Source organism: Panthera leo, chromosome C1 (assembly GCF_018350215.1).
Source record: "Panthera leo isolate Ple1 chromosome C1, P.leo_Ple1_pat1.1, whole genome shotgun sequence".
Classification (NCBI taxonomy): Eukaryota; Metazoa; Chordata; class Mammalia; order Carnivora; family Felidae; genus Panthera; species Panthera leo.
Window position 1 is genome coordinate 159,537,907 of NC_056686.1, and position 20,982 is coordinate 159,558,888.

General features: G+C 38.1%; 1 protein-coding gene across 4 annotated transcripts in view; it reads right to left on the bottom strand.

The window, feature by feature from the left end:
- SLC25A12 (solute carrier family 25 member 12) overlaps nucleotides 1–20,982 on the bottom strand; it is a 126,578-nt gene that overhangs the window by 75,739 nt on the left and 29,857 nt on the right. For 3 of the 4 annotated variants that reach the window (XM_042949126.1, XM_042949128.1, XM_042949125.1), the window contains one exon: nucleotides 5,214–5,356. In XM_042949126.1, coding sequence (XP_042805060.1) covers nucleotides 5,214–5,323 — 110 coding nt within the window. In that variant the 5' untranslated portion in view covers nucleotides 5,324–5,356. Of the gene's footprint in view, nucleotides 1–5,213; nucleotides 5,357–16,454; nucleotides 16,474–20,982 lie in introns of those variants that run through there. The other variant, XM_042949127.1, reaches the window with a different exon arrangement.

Here is a 20,982-nt window from a genome sequence, read left to right on the forward strand (position 1 = left end):
TTTGCATAAAAGGTTTTTCTATATGCATGTAGAAGAGTAAAGGAAAGCAGTTATGAAAAACTAAAAGAGAAAAGTAATAGTTTTACACATTATAGACTAGAGCTTCCAGATGAAATTCTGGCCAGAGCTAAACATAGAAACTATAATTCTAGAAGTTACAGCTTCAAACAAGCAACTGTCTAAACACTTTAGATTATATCACACAAGAATAGTTCCTGAAATCTTCACTTAATGCATAAAATCATTTTGCCTTTCATTATAAAAGCACAATTTCAAAGTTTAAGCCACAATTTCACAAATACCATTTGACTAATGACTTTTACTTTAGACAACCCATCATGCTATTTATACCATACGATGTTGCTTCTACATGGTTCTGCACAACAAACACCTATATCAAAACACTCCTGCTTATTTTACTATCTATTGGAGGAAAAGGAATGTGGAAGAGGAGAAAGGGGGTGGTTTACATGCTAAGAAAACATGCAGCAGAAGGTGAGGCAGTCCAGGGTACAAAAAGGTATGGTATTGACCTCTCTCAAACCTGCTCTTCCCACATACTTAATTAAATCACTTAGACCTCTGTATACTAGTGCTATTAAGATTTGGTTTTGATAATTATAAACAACCTATGTGATGCTACTTCAAATTATAAGACTCTCATCAAAAAAAAAAAACACAAAAACTACAACAGAACCAAGGAATACCTCTTGGGGCTGTAAAAAAATGCACCAACTACATACACTATTCTAATCTTTGATCACTGTCCTTGGTAAAGGAGTGGGAAACAGAAAGTGGGGAAGAAAGAGAACATCATTTTTTTAAAAAATGATTAAAGAAGGAAAATGGACTAAAAATTAAGAGAATTTTGTGTTATTGGGCAAATCAATCAATCTCTCTAGGCCTCATTTTCCTTAAATGTTAAATGAACAAGAGTGACTACTTGGAATAAGTTAAACATCATCAAAACCTTTCATTTTCTTGGGGCGGCTGGGTGGCTCAGTCGGTTGGGCGTCCGACTTCAGCTCAGGTCATGATCTCATGGGCTGTGGGTTCGAGCCCCGCGTCGGGCTCTGTGCTGACGGCTAGGAGTCTGAAGCCTGCTTCAGATTCTGTGTCTCCCTCTCTCTCTCTGACCCTCCCCCATTCATGCTCTGTCTCTCTCTGTCTCAAAAATAAACATTAAAAAAATAAAAATAAAAAAAAAAAAACCTTTCATTTTCTTGAATTACAAGTATTTTTTTTTTAAGGTTTTTTTTATTTTTTTTGAGAGAGAGAGAGAGAGACAGAGAGCAGGGGAGGGCAGAGAGAGAGGGAGAGAGAGAATCCTAAGCAGGTTCCACGCTCAGCACAGAGCCCAGTGCAGGGCTCGATCTCACAATGGTGAGATCATGACCCGAGCCAATATCAAGAGTCAGACACTTAACCAAGCGAGGCACCCAGGCACTCCATCTTCAGTTGTAAGTATTAAAGAAACTTCAGCAATGATACTTAACCTTTTTTGAAGTCACAGGTCCTTCTGAAAACCTGGGATTTCTCCCGAGAAAAACGCAGATACAAATTCACTCATTTTGCATGATATTTCAGCAACTTCAGGAACCCCTGAAGACTATCCATGAATAAGAGGTTAAGAATTGCTGTGTTTCTAGAAAATTCCACCTTTCTCTGCTTTTAGAAATTACCTATATGTTTCATAAACTCACTGATAATTTTTATGATCTTTTTTTTTAATGTTTATTTATTTTCAGAGAGAGCGAGCGTGCAATTGTGGGGAGGGGCAGAGAAAGAGGAGAGAGAGAAATCCAAGCAGGCCCCACGCTGTCAGCACAGAGCCCAATTCGGGGCTCCATCTCAGGAATCAAACTGTGAGGTCATGACCTGAAACGAAATAAAGAGTCCGATGGGTGGACAGATGTTTAACCAACTGAACCATGCAGGTACCCTATGTGATCTAGCTCTTTGAATCAGATTTCCTACAGAACCCAATCTGACTAATTCCAAAGAGAGGAAAAAGGAAGCTTAAGAAGTTTTTAAAATCTGAAATAGGAAAGATTTCTTTTACAAAGAGAAATAGATTTGTCTTTAAGTGAACACTATTAACATCAAATACTTTCCTAGCCAAAACCCATCTTTGATCTATTCTATTCTGGCAACTTAAACCCTTGATTCCATTCAACCACATCAACAATGCAACTGAGTCTGGGAGAACCACATGAAGCTTCAAAACAAACAAACAAACAAACAAACAAACAAACAAACACACTTACTGAGATAGATGAGCAAAAATGATCACAAAAGAAGTATCTGAGAAGATATGGGTACTCTGAAAGCAGGTCTCAGGCCAAATTAATGACAATAAATACTATCCTAGTTTTTAAAAGAGCTAAATATATATGTTACCTTTAATAATTTTGAAGAACGAATTCTGATTAAAAATAATCTTCATATGCATTACTGTCTAATCACTGTTAAGAAATCCAATGACTAAGTGGTTTACCATAGCTTATCAGCTGATTTCACTTTTTTTTTTTTCAATGAAAGGGACACTTTATTGAAGTCCCAGGGCCCTGGGTCTTGGGCAGAAGGCATCCCTGCAAGTAAAGGAAGAGCCGGTAGACAGGTCTTATTTGACCTTCTTGGGGCATGGGGTGTTGGTGTGGCCACACTTCTTGCGGCAGTTAACTGCACAGGGGTGCAACACTTGTGGCAGATCATCCTGTCGCAGTTGTATTTCTGGGCCAGCTGGCAGAGGGAAGGCTCAATGACGCCACCCGCAGGCAAAGCACCAAGTATCGGGTGGACTCTTTCTGGGTATTGTAGTCTAATGAAGTGCAGCCATCTTCCAGCTGTTTGCCAGCAAAAATCAGACGCTGCTGGTCAGGCGAGATGCCCTCCTTGGCTTGGACTTTGGCTTTGACATCCTCACTAGTGTCACTGGGCTCAACCTCGAGGGAGATGGTCTTGCCCATCAGGGTCTCCACAAAGATCTGCGTCTGCAACGCTGCCACCAAACCGTTGGGAACCTAGTTGTGACTTTTTTTTTTTTAAGTTTATTTATTTTGAGAGAGTGTGCACGCGCACAATCGGGGAAGGGGCAGAAAGGGAAGGGGACAGGGGATCCAAAGCAGGCTCTGCGCTGACAGCAGAGAGCCTGACATGGGGCTCCAACTCGCAAACCGTGAGATGGTGACCTGAGCCAAAGTCAGATGCTTAACCGACTGAGCCATCTGGGCAGCCCTGATTTGACTTTTTAAAAGACTAATCACGAAATGTATGCAAGTTCCCCAACATCTACCACTGATAAATTACATAAAATCTTTATCTAAGATATAAAATATTCAAATTTCATGCACTATACTAGATTTTGTGGGAAAATATGAATACTAACCCTAGGTTCAAAGAACTTAGATATTAACATTTCTAGTTTAACTATAGTCTCCTAGTTTACAATATAGTCTCTAGTTTATAATAGTCTCCTAAACGAATTTCATTGCATGCAAATCTTGCCCTATTTCAACCTACCATTTTTTAAAAATCTAATCATATCTGCAGTAGTATCTTTTTTTTTTTTTTTTAATTTTTAGAGAGAAGGAGCATGAGTCAGGGAGAGGCGCAGAGGGAGAGAGAATCCCAAGTAGGCTCCACACCCAGCATGGAGCCTGTTGTAGGGCTCGATCCCACAACCCTGGGATCACCAACTGAGCCACCTAGGCACGCTATGGAAAATAACTTAACAACTCCTCATTGCCTAGTTTTCACACAACTACCTCTACAGGTAGGAGAAAGAACCTGGGCCTTTGAAGGCCTGAGGATGTAGCTTGGAACTCACAAAGCAAGAAAAAATTTTCTTTATAATTCATAAGAATACTCCATTCGTTCTATAATACAGTCATATTTGATCTTAACTTAAAAACGGTGTGCTTTTTCCCCTTGAGTAAAGTGACACTCTAGTAAGATGCACCTTGCTATTTCTGTGACTGCACACACCCATACACTGCCAGGCTAAAAATACCTCCAAGACTAAGTCACGAGCCTACAGGATACAGTCAAAGCTTAGCACAGACGGTCCCCAGTTTCACTTCAACCACAATTCCAAGAGTATCAAAGCAAAACCACAGCCACACCAAGGTACATGTAACACAACCTCTTCAATGTCACTCCCCAAGACACACACACACCACTGCTATTCCCTTTCCTGGAATTCTCCCAGCTTATCCAACTACCAGCAACTTCCCGTTCATCTTGCCAGATTTCACTCAAGTATCTCTTCTGTGATGCTGTCCTGACCACCCAAAACAGAGTTAACTATGCCTTCTTGGGTGTCCTTTGTATCTTTCATATACTTCTATTATAGCATCTTATACCCAAAGTATTCTTTTCTTTGTTCACTCATCCTTTTTCTCACTAGGCCATGAGTTTCTTCTTAAGGCCAAGAACCCCATTTTTTTTAATTTATTTTTTTAATTTGTATCCAAGTTAGTTAGCATATAGTATAACAATGATTTCAGGGACAGATTCCTTAATGCCCCTTACCCATTTAGCCCATACCCCCTCTCACAACCCCTCTAGTAACCCTCTGTTTGTTCTCCATATTTAAGAGTCTCTTATGTTTTGTCCCCCTCCCTGTTTTTATATTATTTTTGCTTCCCTTCCCTTATAGAACCCCATTTTATTTACGTTTGTATTACTAAGGCCCAACAGTGCCTGGCTAATGGTAGTTGTTCAATAAATGTTTGTCAAATAAATGAGTAGACAGATAAATTAATAAATACTACTAAGTTCTTCCCTGATTCATTCTTCTTCATAGCACTTCTAACCTAACATGCTATAATTTACTTTTAAATTTTTGTATTGCTTTTGCATTTATCACTTTACTCGCTGATGTAATTCCAGTCCTTAGAACATTAGAAAACATAGTAGGTACTCAATGTTTGTTGAATGAATGAAAGAAAACCATTCTGTTCAGATTATTCAATACAAAATATGGTTCTCCATATATAGTTTACTTTCCAAAAAAAAAACAAGAAATAAATGCTAGTTTTGCCCAATCCTTGATAATGGCAGCAAGTAATACTTCTTATAAACTTCTAAGAAAAGATAATGGTTTATTAATATTAAAATTCCAGGTGGTCATAGGTAAACTTAGGGTGTTCCTATTTTTTAGTAAGATATTGCAGAACATTCATTTTCAAAAAATGTATAAAGGTTCTTACCCATCCTTGGTTTGATCGGCTACTCCTGCCAAGAGCTGCACGACCTTCGGATTACTATTGGGATCATTATACAGTCCAAGATAGCGCTGGACAAAGTCTTCTGGGGTCATGTAATGCTCTCCATCAACCTCAGTACTGGCATACTAAAAAATAAATAATGCATACTTAAAATTAAAATTATTCAACATCATATTGTAGCCAAAAAAATTTTGTGAAAAGGTATATAAAGGACAGTATCAAAGTCAAAATAAAGATAATAAATGCAGGATAGTGCATTTCCCTCTGGACAGTGAAAAACAAACACTCAGAGCCAGATTTAAGAACACTGGCAAAGTACTGACACATGCCACAACATGGATGAACCTTGAAAACATTACAAGTTAAAGAAGCCAAAGGCAAGAGGCCACAGATCCTATGACCGCATTTACATGAAATGTCCACAAGAGGCAAACCCACAGTGACAAACAGCAGAGGCACAGGTGCCAGGAACTGGGAGGAGGGCAAATGAGAGTAACTGCTTTAACGTATATGGGGTTTTTCTTGGGGGCAGCGACCATGTCCTGGAATTAGATGGTGGCAATGGCGGCACACTGTAAATATACTAAAAAAAAAACACTGCAGTGTACTCTTAAATGGTTAAAATGGAGAATTTTGTCTCATGTGACTTTTATTTCAACTAAACATATAATACGTAAGAGACGAAATGCGAGAAAGATGAAGAAAGGTGAAAGGGCAGCCAAGGTGACTAAGACCTGAGAGTGAGAAGGTGACACGTGTAGACTCCCAGAGGCTTCCCACCTACAAGAGTGGGGAGCAGCAGGAGAACACAGGCTGCCAAACCTTAAAAATAAAACGAATGAGAAAAGCATGACAGACACACAAGACCTTCCATCACAGGTATTTGTTCTACGTTCCAGTAGCTGGAGAAAAGAAACAAAAGTATTCTGCTTTTAGGTCATTAATTTTTAAAAATAAAATAGTAGAATCTGCCTGTCAAAGGCCTCACTATTTTAAGGGTTTCACGCACTATGGCATGATCAAACACAACCAAAGCTCTCCTCTTCGGGTTGCAGCTGATCAATTTAGCTACTTCAGTCAACTATCAAAGTAGTAACATCAGAAAATTTCCCAGAATTGAAGAATACAAGGGCTAAGTGCCAAGCACAACACAGTAAAACAAACAAAAACCTACACCAGGCCATGGCCCATCATCATAAAATTACAGAACACCAGTATAAAGAGAAAATCCTACAAGTTTTCAGAGAGAAAAAAAGATCACTTATAGAGAATTATGAATCACGGGCACCAATGCTTCCTCAACAGAAACACTGAAGCTTGAAGACAATGCAGTAAGGCCTTGAAAATTCTAAGATAAATGATTTGCAGCCTAGAATTCTAAACTGAGCCAAACTTTGAATCAATTATAAGGGTAGGTTAAAAGTACTTTGAGATATCCATGTTCTCAATACTTTTTTCTCCTGCCATGTGCCTCCTCAGGAAGCTATAGGAGAATCTGCTCCAACAAAATGAAGGCATGAACCAAGTGGGATACAAAAATCAGATGACCCAATCCAGAAAAGTGGCCAAGAGAAATCCCAAGACAACAATTGTGCTGCAGGCCTCTAGAGTACATAGTCCTGGCAGGGAGCAAACGAAGGGCTCCAGGAAGGAAAGCCACTGGGAAAAACGGAATGTCAGGTTATCCAAGGCATTTGGCTAAATGAAAAATAACATGGGGAGGAGTATGAACCTTTGTTCAAATGTCACCTTCTCAATGAGATCTATTCTTATCACCCTATTTAGTATTATAACCCATGCCTGCACCTATATTCCCAATCCCCCTTACATTGCCTTTTCCCCCCTCGGCAGCTATCACTTTCTAACACACTATGTATTTTACTTCTTTATTATGTTTACTGTCTATCTCCCAACAAAGGAAGGAATCTTTGTCTAGTTTGTTCACTGATGTATCCCAAACACCAAGAATAATGCTTGGCACACAGTAGGCACTTGGCAAACCTTTTTTTTTTTTCTTTTGAGAGAGAGAGAGAGAAAAAGAGAGACAGAGAGAGAGAGGCAGAGAGAGGAAAGAGAGAATCCCAAGCAGGCTCCCCACACAGCACGGAGCCCAAGCCATGGCTTGACCTCATGACCTGAGCCGAAATCAAGAGTCAGATGCTTAACCGACTGAGCCACCCAGGTACCCCAGCACTCAGTAAATATTTGTTAAATTAATGAATTTGTATGAGGTACACAAGTTGCTAAGTAAATGAAAATTTAGATAATTTTTAACTCTATCAGAAAGTAAATTACGAAAAAGCATTTTTGTTGTATAAAAACAGGAAATACATGACTTGGCTCAAATAAATAGTATTCACGGTCATAATAATATAGATACCAGATATTAATTTAATAACAATGATAAACATACTGAGAGGAATGGAGGAAGAAGAATGGAGGAGGAAGTAGTGTAAGGAAGTCCTCAACTACTCTCATAGAAAGTCAATAATATCTAGAAATAGCAGTATAGAAATATGAAGGGAAATACCAAATAAATAGTTAAGAGTTAGAAGTGGTTGCTTCTGTATCAGATAAAGGGCTAGTATCCAAAATCTATAAAGAACTTATCAAACTCAATACCCAAAAGACAAATAATCCAGTGAAGAAATGGGCAGAAGAGATGAATAGACACTATTCCAAAGAAGACATCCAGATGGCCAACAAACACATGAAAAGATGCTCAACGTCACTCATCATCAGAGAAATACAAATCAAAACCACACTGAGATACCACCTCACACCAGTCAGAGTGGCTAAAATGAAAAACTCAGGAAACTACCGATGCTGGCAAGGATGTGGAGAAACGGGAATCCTCTTGCACTGGTGGTGGGAATGCAAACTGGTACAGCCGCTCTGGAAAACAGTGCAGAGGTTCCTCAAAAAATTAAAAATAGAACTACCCTATGACCCAGCAATAGCACTACTAGGAATTTACCCAAGGGATACAGGAGTGCTAATGCATAGGGGCATGTGTACCCCAATGTTTATAGCAGCGCTTTCAACAATAGCCAAATTATGGAAAGAGCCTAATTGTCCGTCAACTGATGAATGGATAAAGAAGATGTGGTTTATATATACAATAGACTACTACTTGGCGATGAGAAAGAATGAAATCGTACTATTTGCAGCAACGTGGGTAGAACTGGAAGGTATTATGCTGAGTGAAATTCAGTCAGTCAGAGAAAGACAGATATCATATGTTTTCACTCGTGTGGATCTTGAAAAACTTAACAGAAGACCATGGGGGAAGGGAATGGGAAAAAATAGTTACAAACAGAGAGGGAGGGAGGAGAACCACAAGAGACACAAACACAGAGAACAAACTGAGGGTGGATGGGAGGGTGGGGGAGAGGTGAAAGTAGATGATGGGCATTGAGGAGGGCACTTGTTGGGATGAGCACTGGGTGTTGTATGTAAGCCAATTTGACAATAAATTATATTCATAAAAAAAAAAAAGAAGTGGTTGCTTCTAGGAAATAAGACAAGGATGGGAAGGATCACAGAAAAGGACTGTTGGTTTGCTTTTTGGTTAAGCATTTCAAATGTTCTCATTTGTGAATCTGACTAAACCAAGCAACCAAATCTTTCAACAAGAGGAGAATTAAATAAAAAATGTTTCCTCTGTCATATTCTAGAAAACCCCACAGAGGCTATCATAGCAAATGCTTGATCAGCCTGCACACAGGTAGACATATTTTTACTAACTTGTACTACCCAAAAGCACCTAACAAATATCACCCCAAGATAAAGTTATGTTCACTTTACATTCTATAAAAGTCATTGCTGAAATGGTCCTAAGTTTAAGTCCTGGCTCAACAACTCCATTCTCCTCCCAGGCTTCTACATATATCACACATCTATAAAATTAAGACTAAATGATCTTTGACATTTCAAAACAATAAGTATGCAAATATAGGATAAAGAAAAAATAAACTGTATGGTATTAATACTAATACTGAATGGATTCTACCAATTATTGTCGACTACTGCTTCTATTCTGTGTTCCTCAATGTCCTTCATAATCTTACATGTTTTACCAAGATCAGAAAACCACAGAGTTAAGAACAGGCAGGAGTGGGGAAAGGCACAATGGCAGGAAGACTACTGCAACTGGAAAGAGGAATCAACACAAGGAAGTCTAAAAATAGAATTTAAAGCCACTGACAAGTCAAAAACTCACTAGATTATGAGTGCCAAACAATGGTATGAGAAATGTACTATAGGATCCAAAAAGGAGTGGCTCGTTCTAAGGACAGGTGGAATGGGGCTGTAGGAAAGAGAGAGTATGTTCAGAATAGGCCTTGAAAGTAAAATTTGATTTTAACTGCAACAGACAGAAAGGGTCTACAAGGTTTTTAAAAAATGTGAATACAGAGATGTTAAAATAAATTATTCTCTCTTTTTTGGAGGGAGAGAACTAGTTGGAGACACAAATGTTAATAAAGAGAGGGCATACAAAGATATGAAGCAGGGGCGCCTGGGTGGCTCAGTCAGTTACGCATCCCAATCGATTTCCGCTCAGGTCATAATCCCGTGGTTCATGAGACTGAGCCCAGCATCGGGCTCCTTGCTGACAACACAGAGCCTGCCTGGGATTCTCTCTCTCCCTCTCTCTCTGCCCCTCCTTCTGCTCATGCTCTCTCTAAAAATAAATAAACTAAAAAACAAAAACAACAACAACAACAAAGCAAAGATGTAGAAGTTGAAATGGAAAAGACAAAGGCAGTTTGAGATCAAATGATGGAAGACTTTGAATGTTAAGTTGAACAGTCTCAACTCCATTCTGTGGGTAATGGGATGCCACTAAAAGTTTTAGAGGATGACAGAGACATGATCTGACCTGTGCTCTCTCTTGTGGCAATGTAAAAGATGATTTGGAGAAGACAGAAAATGACTGGGGGCAGGGAGACCAAGTGTCAGCTACTGAAGATCCAGGTGAAAGAAGATGAGACCTGAACCAAGGTGGTGGGAGTGCAAATGAAAAAACAATGGGTACTTTCACCCCTTGCTAATGACTTTTTAAAGATGATTTTAATAGTGTTACAGTCATACCATTCAAAATTCAAAAAGTACATTGGGGCACCTAGGTATGTAGCTCAGTCAGTTAAGCATCTGACTCTTCGTTTCGGCTCACGTCATCATCTTATGGTTTGTGAGTTCAGCCCCTGTGCTGGGCTCTGCACTGACAGTGTGGAGCCTGCTTAGGATTCTCTATCTCTCCCTCTCTGCCCCTTCCCTGCTGTCTCTCTCTTTCAAAATAGATAAACATTTTTTTAAAAATTCAGGGGCACTTGGGTGGTTCAGTCCGTGGAGTGCCTGACTCTTGGTTTCGGCCCAGGTCATGATCCCAGAGTCGTGGAATTGAGCCCTAGTCAGGGTCCTGACTTAAGATTCTCTGTCTCCCTCCAAAGGCAATCAATTTCTGGATTTTTTTTTTTATTTTTGAGAGAGAGCGTAAGCGTACCCAAGTTGGGGAGGGGCAGAGTAAGGGGGACAGAGGATCTGAAGCAGGCTCTGTGCTGATAGCAAGGAGATCATGACGTGAGCCAAAGTCAAACTCTCAACCAACTGAGCCACCCAAGCGCCCCAGAAGCAATCAATTTCTTGTCTGTCCTTCCAGAGATGTTTTATGCATAAATGATTATACATATATGAAATATATGCATATACATGCTAATGTATACACATACAAATGTGCATAAATACTCTTACCCATTTCTCTTTTTTACACAAATGATAACATAATTATTAATTAACATTGTTCTGTAGATCTTACTTTTTCAATTTCAGTCTTGTTGAAAAGCAATTCAGCTATACACACACACACACACACACACACACACATATATGCATATCATACATAAAGAACTATAAGAATGCTCACCTCTTTTGTCAAAAAATCCTGGCCTCTTATGAGAAATTTAAAAGAAGGAAGAGCAAAACACAAAATGCAAAATTAAAAAAAAACACTAGAGATGGGTTATGGAGATCTTTGTTCTCTTCACAACTGTTTGCTGCTTGCTTTCTGTAATCAGATGTCAATTCTCAAAAGAGAGAATATGAAAACATTTCAGTTAGTATTAACAAAATGCAGCAATTCTCCATTTATTTTTGCCACATAGGTGCCTAATATCTAATACTAATACCTGAATTTGACTGCCAAGACTACCACCACTATACACACAGAACACACACACACACACACACACACACACACACACACACACACACACACAGAGTAAACTGTACCTACAGAATCACCAGGATTTCACAACAATCTTGACTTTAAAACTATCAGGAAATAGCCTTAGCACAAACCACTAGCACAGCAGCCAACAAGGAAAACAAATGCTTTTGTTGACAAGTACTGGAACAGGCTTTGCCAGTATCTGGGGTTATAAATGATGCCAAAGAATCAATTACCCTGAGGTATTTTGCTAATGTTTTCCCCAACTCTCCTACTCTATTTTAACTTGATTTTAACTGAAAGATAAAGCATATAGCTCAGAGGGGAAAAAAAGGTCTTCTCATCCATAAGGAGTCAGTACTTGACTTCTCCAGGAGACAGTTAACTAATTAACTCATTAAATTACAGACAATTACTTGGCAATGTCAGTGAGTCTGTTGCCTGAACAGACAGAAGAGGGAGTGTAGAACAGAAACTAGAATCTACCCACAGTCAGTCAAGATGCTAAAACATTGTAGGTATTATGTTAACAAAGCAAAGCAGATACCTCAAAAACAGGTGATTTATTTAAACAAAAAGTATATTTTAAAATAAGAATGACTCATTTAAATAGTTTCATTACTTTCAGTGCTTATTTTAATTGCTGGACAATAATGTTTTAAACGAAGTAAACACGGCCTACAGTAACACAGAAGGCTAGAAATCAGAAAAGATTAGGTGGCCATATTGAGACCTTCTCCTTCTGCTAACCAAAATGACTTGCATGTTTATACTAAAAAGAATAAAAAGAAAATTAAAACAAAGTTTTGGGTCTCCCATGCTAAATTATTCTAAAAACCTAATATGTCAACTTAATAGTTTCATAATATTTCCATTTTGTTCCTGTCATTTCAAAGGAGAAACAAAAATGACTTTAAATGAAATTAACCAAATATTATATCCATACTCCAAATAACTTTAGAGTTAATCATTTGCCATTTCAAAGATGTCTCTTAAGCAGTTGTAAATCTCTCTCGGGCAGGAAGTCAAGGACACATGAAAGACATTGACAAGAAGTAGCTGACCGTATCCAAACAAAAATAGGTGATTTATTTTCTTGACGAAACTTTCCAAATCCAACTCAAGTATTTGAATGTAAAAGTACACATAGCTTTGACATTTCCAGAAATATTTAAGTTTACATTGAGTATAGTTCACATGTGCTTGAAAAAGTCTTGACATTATGAAGCTTGAGAAATGAAATGGATCTCGACGAAAGATCAGAATCTTTATACATTGGTTGCTGATAAAAGATGGCAGGGTTTCACATACAGATATATATAATTACACTATTGCACTTACACAGAACTACCTCTAGCTCCAAATGAGATCATGTTATCTCCAAATGTTTTGCCTATCCAGCCAACAGATCAACATATTAAGGTCTCACTTGACTGGAGTAAGTTGGAGAGTAGTAATTCCTTTACAATTTGCCAAACTTTAACCCATATAGCAGGTTACTTGTAAAGCAGACTTTACAAAGAGTTTTCACACAACCCTAGATTTCTATCTAGTACAAGGGGGAAAAAGAAGGTTAACTTAAAATTTAATGACACTAATGATTAAAAAAACCAAATAGTCTAAATGATACAAATTACCTGTTTAAATGATTTAAGTTCAAAAACAGATCTTTTGATATTTTATATGTCCAGAAGATTTTCCAGAGGTTATAAAGAAAAATTCTGATCTCCTGTAACTAGAAGGCTGGTTACTTTTTAAAAAGTACACAGTGTATCAAGATCAAGGATTTTCTTTTTAAGTATGCACACCAAAACCAAGTAATATATTTAGAAGCATTACTTTTTAAGCCAAAAATCTGCTATTATCAAATCTTCCAGGTAATTTTGCTTTCACTTAAAAACATTTATTAAGTACCAGTCGTGTGCTGGACATTATGCCTGATACCAGGGATGCAAGATCACAAAAACATAGTTCCTACCCCAAATAACTCAGAGACGGTGGCATGCTGGACACTGAAACCAGGGTCTAAAAACAAATTCTAATCCCTGTGCCATTAACTAGTTGCGATTTCTTGAGTCTTCTCTGAGTCTTTTCTCTAATAAGAAGATACAGAAACATTAACGGTCTTGACATAAGGAAAAAATGAGATCCTGAACACCAAAGTTCTTGGAAATTGTAAAACTAATAACACATAATGAAATACTGTAGTTACTCTAAAATGCTTAGAAACACAGAAAAGCAAAGGATCCAAATTTCCCTCCTTGCTTATTTAATTATTCTGCTTTTGCCCAAACATGAAGGAGTTAATGTTCTACCTCCTCATCTTTCTCCAAACCAAGGTTTCCTTGGGGTTGGCTCCCACTGTTGTTGGGTTTACCAAATCAGTCCTAACTGGTCTAGCCAGCTTCATCTCTGCTCATCCAACATGTGGCTGTAATAGGAGTCAAAACAGACTGCTGCTCCAAGACTTTGTTCCAACTGAGATGAACTGACATTTTCAGATCTTAACATCCTTCCAATTTCAGTAACTCTCACATGACAATGCCACAAAGTTCAGTAACTACAGAGATCATGTAAAGCATTTCCCATACAGAAAAGTGAATTACAGGAACAATGGAAGAGCTGAGCTTCTGAAGCTAATCCTCTTGCTGTCCTTCACTTACATGGCTCTTACTCCTAACAGAAACCAAATTTAGTCAGGAACCAGGAACGTATGCCCTTTCACTACACAAGCACTCTGCATAATGAGCAGACCACAACAAACCCTGTTACAATAGTACAATGTGGAATTTATCTATTATAAATTAATATTCTAATAAGAAAAAATAATTCTAACACACATGGCCACTTTTTTAAAGATTTTAATTAGTGATGCAAATTTTTTCCGATATTTACTAAAATCAACTACACACGCATTAGGAAAAGGCAATTTTACACATCTAATTTTAACTAGCACTCTCAGGCACGTATTTCGGATACACTAGAAACAAAACCTTCTATTGGATTTTGCAAAAAAGGTTCTCAGAAGTCTGCCTTTCTAACTCAGTTTGCCTCCATGAAATATTATGTGCTTTTCTTTTTGCTTTAATATATGTATTTTTACCTTCCATTATATCAAATCCTATTGTCAGTGACTAAACAATGTAATTCCTAACAGAGCAGAGAGGTATAAGCTCTTTATTAATCACTGAAATCAACTGAAGCTACCATAATAAACTACGTATACCAAAACAATTTTCCCCTCAAAGTTTCCAAAAACCTTGGAAATAAAATAATGACCCCAGAGAACTCAATAACTGAAACTAGAGTGATTCTCAGGGCAGATTAAGTTGAATAATTAATTCACATTGTTCTTAAAATAAATACTTCAATCTCTTGGTCTAAGTAACCATGGGAACATACAAGGAGCATATATATTTATAAGCCTGGGCAAATCATGTCTTTGACAATCAAGGTGCAGCTCCTAGGGGGACAAAATGCTTTAAGGTTGGTAAGCCTTAATTAAATACCAAGAATTTTGTCACAGAGAAAGAAGGACCTTTTTCCTGGTAAGGAGTGGAAAATATTAGAAGATTTAAGAGAAAGGGCAACCAAATGTAATGTATGAACACGTCTTGGATCATGATTTTAATAAAGCAACTCAAAAAAATGAAACCATCAGGGAAATTTCAACACTGAATGGAAATCCACATTATTAAGGAATATTTTTACATGAAATAATCAAATTATGATTTGATGGTTTTCAGAGTCGTCAAGTATCAAGTCATCATTCAGTAGCTTTTCAAGATACTAAAGTATTCATATATGCAGTGATACAATGTCTGGGAATTGCTTCAAAATAATCCAGTGCAGCTGTAATATCGAGGAAGCAAGATTAGCCAAAAGAGCTGATGAAGCTGAGTGACGGATATATGGTAATTCATTATACTATCTTCTCTAACTTTATATAGGCTTAAATTTTTCCATAATTAAAAAGGTTTTTTAAAAGGATACAGAAAAATAATGAGGTGATTCTATATATACTAACATACCTGTATCTCCCAAACAAAATTAACTTAGAAAGGCAAGTTGCATTCAAACATATAAAGCAAGTCTCTTCTATTTACTGTATAACCTTGAGCAAGTTATCTAACCTTTCTAGGGCTCAGTTTCTTCACCTATAAAATGAGAATGTTAATCGCTTCTCGGCCTTTTTGGCTAAGATCAAGTGTAAAGTGAGAATGTTAATGGTTCCTACCTTTTAGAGTTGTTTTGAGGACTGACTATAATGATTTATATAAAATCCTTAAAATAGTGCCTGAGACATAATAGTGACTCAGTAAGTAAGCAAGAGCACAGTTCTAAAAGCCCAATAGTGGCCACAGAACTGATTTCGGTGAATGATGCTTTAGAAACTTCAGTATTATTAAGTAAAAGAGAGCTGGACAGAAGGGGGAAATGATTTTTTTTTTTTTGAGTTATACACATAAAAAATGAATTATAAGTCTTTCTTTCAGATCTGTGTCTTGGTATTTCAGAGCTTACAGTTGGACTATTAGTCCTTCTCTGATCCAGACTGAGCAGTTGAAGGTTCCAAAGAAAACTGTTATCCACATATCATCCACAGTCTATCTTCGACCATGGCTATACCCCTTCTCAGAACCTACAAACTTGAAAGAAATTACTTCTTATTCTTATTTCTGAATGTGGAGATTTGTAAATATCTTCAGGTATATGTCTCAACAATATGAGTAATTAGCTGATTATATGTACATAATCATAAACACATATTAATATTTTAGTCACTTTATAGGTCCAGCACGGTTACCTGGGAAAGATAAGGGACTCAGATCTTATTCACGAAAGAAAAGTCCTCATCCCATCTTAGAAGGAAAAAAAGGGACCAAGGAACTAAGCTCCATGTGTCAGGCATCATTTACAAATTACCTCATTTAATTGTTATAACATCCTTATGTGCTAGGTGTAATAATCCCTTCTTAGGTAAGGAAACTTACTGGTATAAATACCTAAGGTCCTAGAGCAAAAAGGCATCCAGTAAGGACTCAAATCCAGATCAGACTACAAAGCTCTTGCAGGCTCAAGCTACACTCTGCTGCCTCCTGGATGAAAAAGAGTCAGCTGAGGCCCCACTCAAGATGTTCTAAGAACCCTATGGACAGAAAGAAATTAAACTGGGAGAATCACAGTCTAATTAAAGCAGTCATCCATAAGAAAGCATAGAAACATGTAAGGAAGTTTACTTTTTTTTTTAAGTTTATTTTTTTATTTTGAGAGAGAGAGTGCATGCGTGAGCAGGGGAGAAGGAGACAGACAGAGAAAGGAGACCATCTCAAGCAGGTTCGGCACAGCACAGAGCCTGAGAATGGGGCTTGAACTCAAGACTGTGAGATCATGACCTGAGCTGAAATCAAGAATCAGACGTTTAACCAGCTGAGCTACTCAGGTGCCCCGAAAGTTTACATTTCAATATGATCTATTTCAATATGATCTATTTAAAATGTAAATTGAGGGGCGCCTAGATGGCTCAGTCGGTTGGGCGTCCGACTTTGGCTCAGGTCATAATCTCACAGTTCATGGGTTCGAACCCTACATCGGGCTCTGTGCTGACAGCTCGAAGCCTGGAGCCTGCTTTGGATTCTGTGTCTCCCTCTCTCTCCTCCTCCTCCCCCGCTCGCACGCTCTCTCTCAAAAATGAATAAACATTAAAAAAAAATTTTTTTAATGTAAATTGAGAGGCAGCTGAGTGGCTCAGGTCATGATCTCACAGTTGGGTTTGTGAGTTCAGGTCCCACATCAGGCTCTCTGCTTTTGGCACACAGCCTGCTTGGGATCCTCTGTCTCTCACTCTCTCTGCCTCTTCCCAGCTCATTTTCTTTCTTCCTCCCTCTCCTTCTCTCTCTCCCCAAAATAAACAAACATTAAAAATTTTTTTAATGTCAATTATTCCACTTCCAAGGTGAAACACCTTTGGTGGTCTCCACAACAATCTTTGAAAAAATCCAAACTCTTCCCTGTGGCCTACAAACAAGGCCCTGCTTGATATGGCTCTCCTTCAGTCTCATCTCTCACTGGCCATTCACTCCCTCACTTACTGATGCTTCGGACACACTGGCCTCCTTTCTGTTTGTCAAACATACCAAGCCCTTATCCACATCTAGGCCTTTACACATGTGAGCCCTCTGGAATTCTCTACCCACTTTATAGTCTCATCTCTAGTCCCACCTTCTCAGGGGTCTTTACTGACCACTTTCTTGAAAAGTGATGGCCTTTTCCATCATTCTGTTTGTTTTATTAGACTTGTCACCTTCTGAAGTTTGTTTTGTTTTGTTTTTTTAAATGTGTGGGTTTTGCTACTGTCTCAGACCCACCCAGAATGAGTTACTTTCACTGAACTCCTCTATCTCAACTCTATAAAGGTAGAACCTAGCACAATGCCTAGCCTGGCACATGGTAGGCAATTAAAAATATGCTTGGTAGGAGAACATAACATGACATTTAATAACACTAATTTTCTCATCTTTTCAATTACTTTTCAATCCTTGTATCAGACTCAAGGATAAAGTCTCATTATGGTGCTACTATGCCATTAATGCCTAACACTTTTTTTTTAATGTTTATTTATTTTTGAGACAGAGAGACAGAGTGTGAGCAGGGGAGGGGCAGAGAGAGAGGGAGACACAGAATCTGAAGCAGGCTTCAGGCTCTGAGCTGTCAGCACAGAGCCTGATGTGGGGCTTGAAGTCACCAACCATGAGATCATCACCTGAGCCAAAGTAAATGCTTAACCAACTGAGCCAGCCAGGTGCCAGTCACTTTTTTTTTTTTTAATGAAAACTTTATACAGTTTATTTCAAATACTAATATATTAAAGATAAAGGCTATCATCTTCAATTCCTAAATTCTAAAAAACTGGTGAAAACACTTAACAGTTTAGATAAGAAAACTTTAGATCCCCTTCTGTGTGTCTCAAAGACTCTCATTGGCTTTATTCAACCCAATTTATTCTGGGAAGTCCTCTTTTAACTTCAGATTCTGAAATTTCTAAATTCTTACTTTTTTTAAATTTTTTTAATGTTTATTTTTGAGAGAGAGAGAGCACGCGCAAGAGAGAACGCACCAGTGGGGGAGGGGCAGAAAGAGAGAGAGAGAGGGAGACACAGAATCTGAAGCAGGCTCCAGGCTCTGAGCTGTCAGCACAGAGTCCTATGCAGGCCTCAAACCCACGAGCTGTGAGATCATGACCTGAGCCGAAGTCAGATGCTCAACCAACTGAGCCACCCAGGCGCCCCTATTCTTACTTTTTAAATTATTCACTTGATCAAAATCTAATACATACACATTAAGGCTTTATTTTTACTTTCCTCTAATTCTTCTATAAATGTATATGTGTAAATATACATACAACATATATGAAGTGGCTTATAGAAAACTAGAGTCACGCTATAGACACTTCTTTACATCTTATCCCACTTAATAGTACATTGGAAATCTCTAAATCAGCTGAAATAGGCCTAACTCATTCTTTTTAGTTTTGCATAATTTTCCATGGAATGGTTTTTCCATAGTTTTTCTATCACTCCTCTCTGATAACATTTCTCTTTTCTTTTTCCTACTTTTTCTTCCCTCAAGGAACAATTGAGTGTTACAACTAACAACCTCGTACATGTATATTTTTATGAGTATTTTTATTTTTCTGGGTTAAATATCCCCAAAGTAGGACTGTTTATTCAAACGGTATCTTTGTTTTAAACTATTGCCAGATTGCTTTCCAAAGAGTCTTTGTTTCCACAAATACCCCATGAAAGCACCTTTTTTCTCCACACTGGGCCTCAGTCGATGTTATCATTTGTGATACACATTCCATCCTTTTGAAAACATAGCCCTGGGGCACATGGGTAACTCAGTCAGTTAAGTGTATGACCCTTGATTTTGGCTCAGGTCGTGATCTCCTAGTTCCTGAGTTCAAGCCCCGCATTGGGCTCCTCAGTGACAGTGTGAAGTCTGGTGGGGATTCTCTCTCCTCTCTCTGCCCCTCCCCTCTTTCTCTCTCAAAATAAATAAATAAACTTAAGAAAGAAAGAAAGAAAGAAAGAAAGAAAGAAAGAAAGAAAGAAAGAAAGAAAGAAAGAAAGAAAGAAAGAAAAAGAAAAGAGGCATCTGGGTGGCTCAGTTAAGTGTCCAACTTCAGCTCAGGTCATGATCTCAGTTCATGAATTCAAGCCCCACTCATGAGTTCAAATCCCACGGGATTCTCTCTCTCTCTCTGCCCCTTCCCTATGAACACACACACTCTCTCTCCCTCTGCAAAATAAACTTAAAAAGAAAAAAAAGGAAAAGATAGCCCTAATGCATATTCCAACAAGGTAGAAGGGTCTCCCGCTTAATTGATTCCCTTCTGAGCCCCAGGTTATTGCCAAAAATACATACATATGTAATATGTAAACAAATATTTATTGGTTAAAGAATATTTCTTTTGGGGTGCCTGGGTGGCTCAGTAGGTTAAGCATTTGACTTTCGGCTCAGGTCATGATCTCGCGGTTCCTGGGTTCGAGTCCCGTGTCAGGCTCTGTGCTGACAGCTCAGAGCCTGGAGACTGCTTCATATTTTGTGTCTCCCTCTCTCTCTCTTCCCTCCCCTACTCATGCTCTGTCTCTGTCTCTCAAAAATAAATAAACATTAAAAATTATTTTAATAAAAAAGGATATTTCTTTCAATTAAAAATGAATACATTATCATAAAAACACTAAGGAAGAATCACTCTTTGCTTTACGTTAGCAGCACCTTCTTCCATTTATTCTATAAAATAAACAACACAGGGGTGCCTGGGTGGCTCAGTCAGTTAAGCATCCAACTTAGGCTCAGGTCATGATCTCATGGTTTGTGGGTTCAAGCCCTACATCTGCTGTTAGCACAGAACCCTCATCAGATCCTCTGTTCCCCTCCTCTCTGTCCTTCCCCCACTGTTTCTCTCTCTCTCTCAAAATAAATAAACTTTAAAAAATAAAATAAAATAACACAGAAAATGCATTTTCATAATTTTTACATGGGATATGATAATCATTGTTACATTGGGTGATAATGAGAAAAAGAACAGGTTCAAAATAATACTTGAGTTCTACACTGCAGTGTATTTTTGGTCTAACATATATAATGATACAGTCTTAACATGTGTTGCTTTTACCATACAATACATTGATAAGCAAACAACAAAAAGTCTACCAACCAAAAAAAAAAAAAAAAAGAGATCTTGACAAATCATTCACTTATAACAGTTTTTGATAAACCTACTTTGCCACATAGCATAGACTAACTTCTCATTTTGAAGTTCCTCACATTTATAACAATCAGCCTGTGACAGTCCTGTTATCCTCACCTTACCTCCCTCTTCATTGCTTCTCTTGTCTCCTTTTGCTACTGTATATTTCTGATGTAGCAAAATCGGGTCAATGATAGTGTGTGGGTGAGAGGTAAAAGAAGAGAGAAATCAAGAAATGACAGTTGTAAGGGTAGTAATAGTAAAAT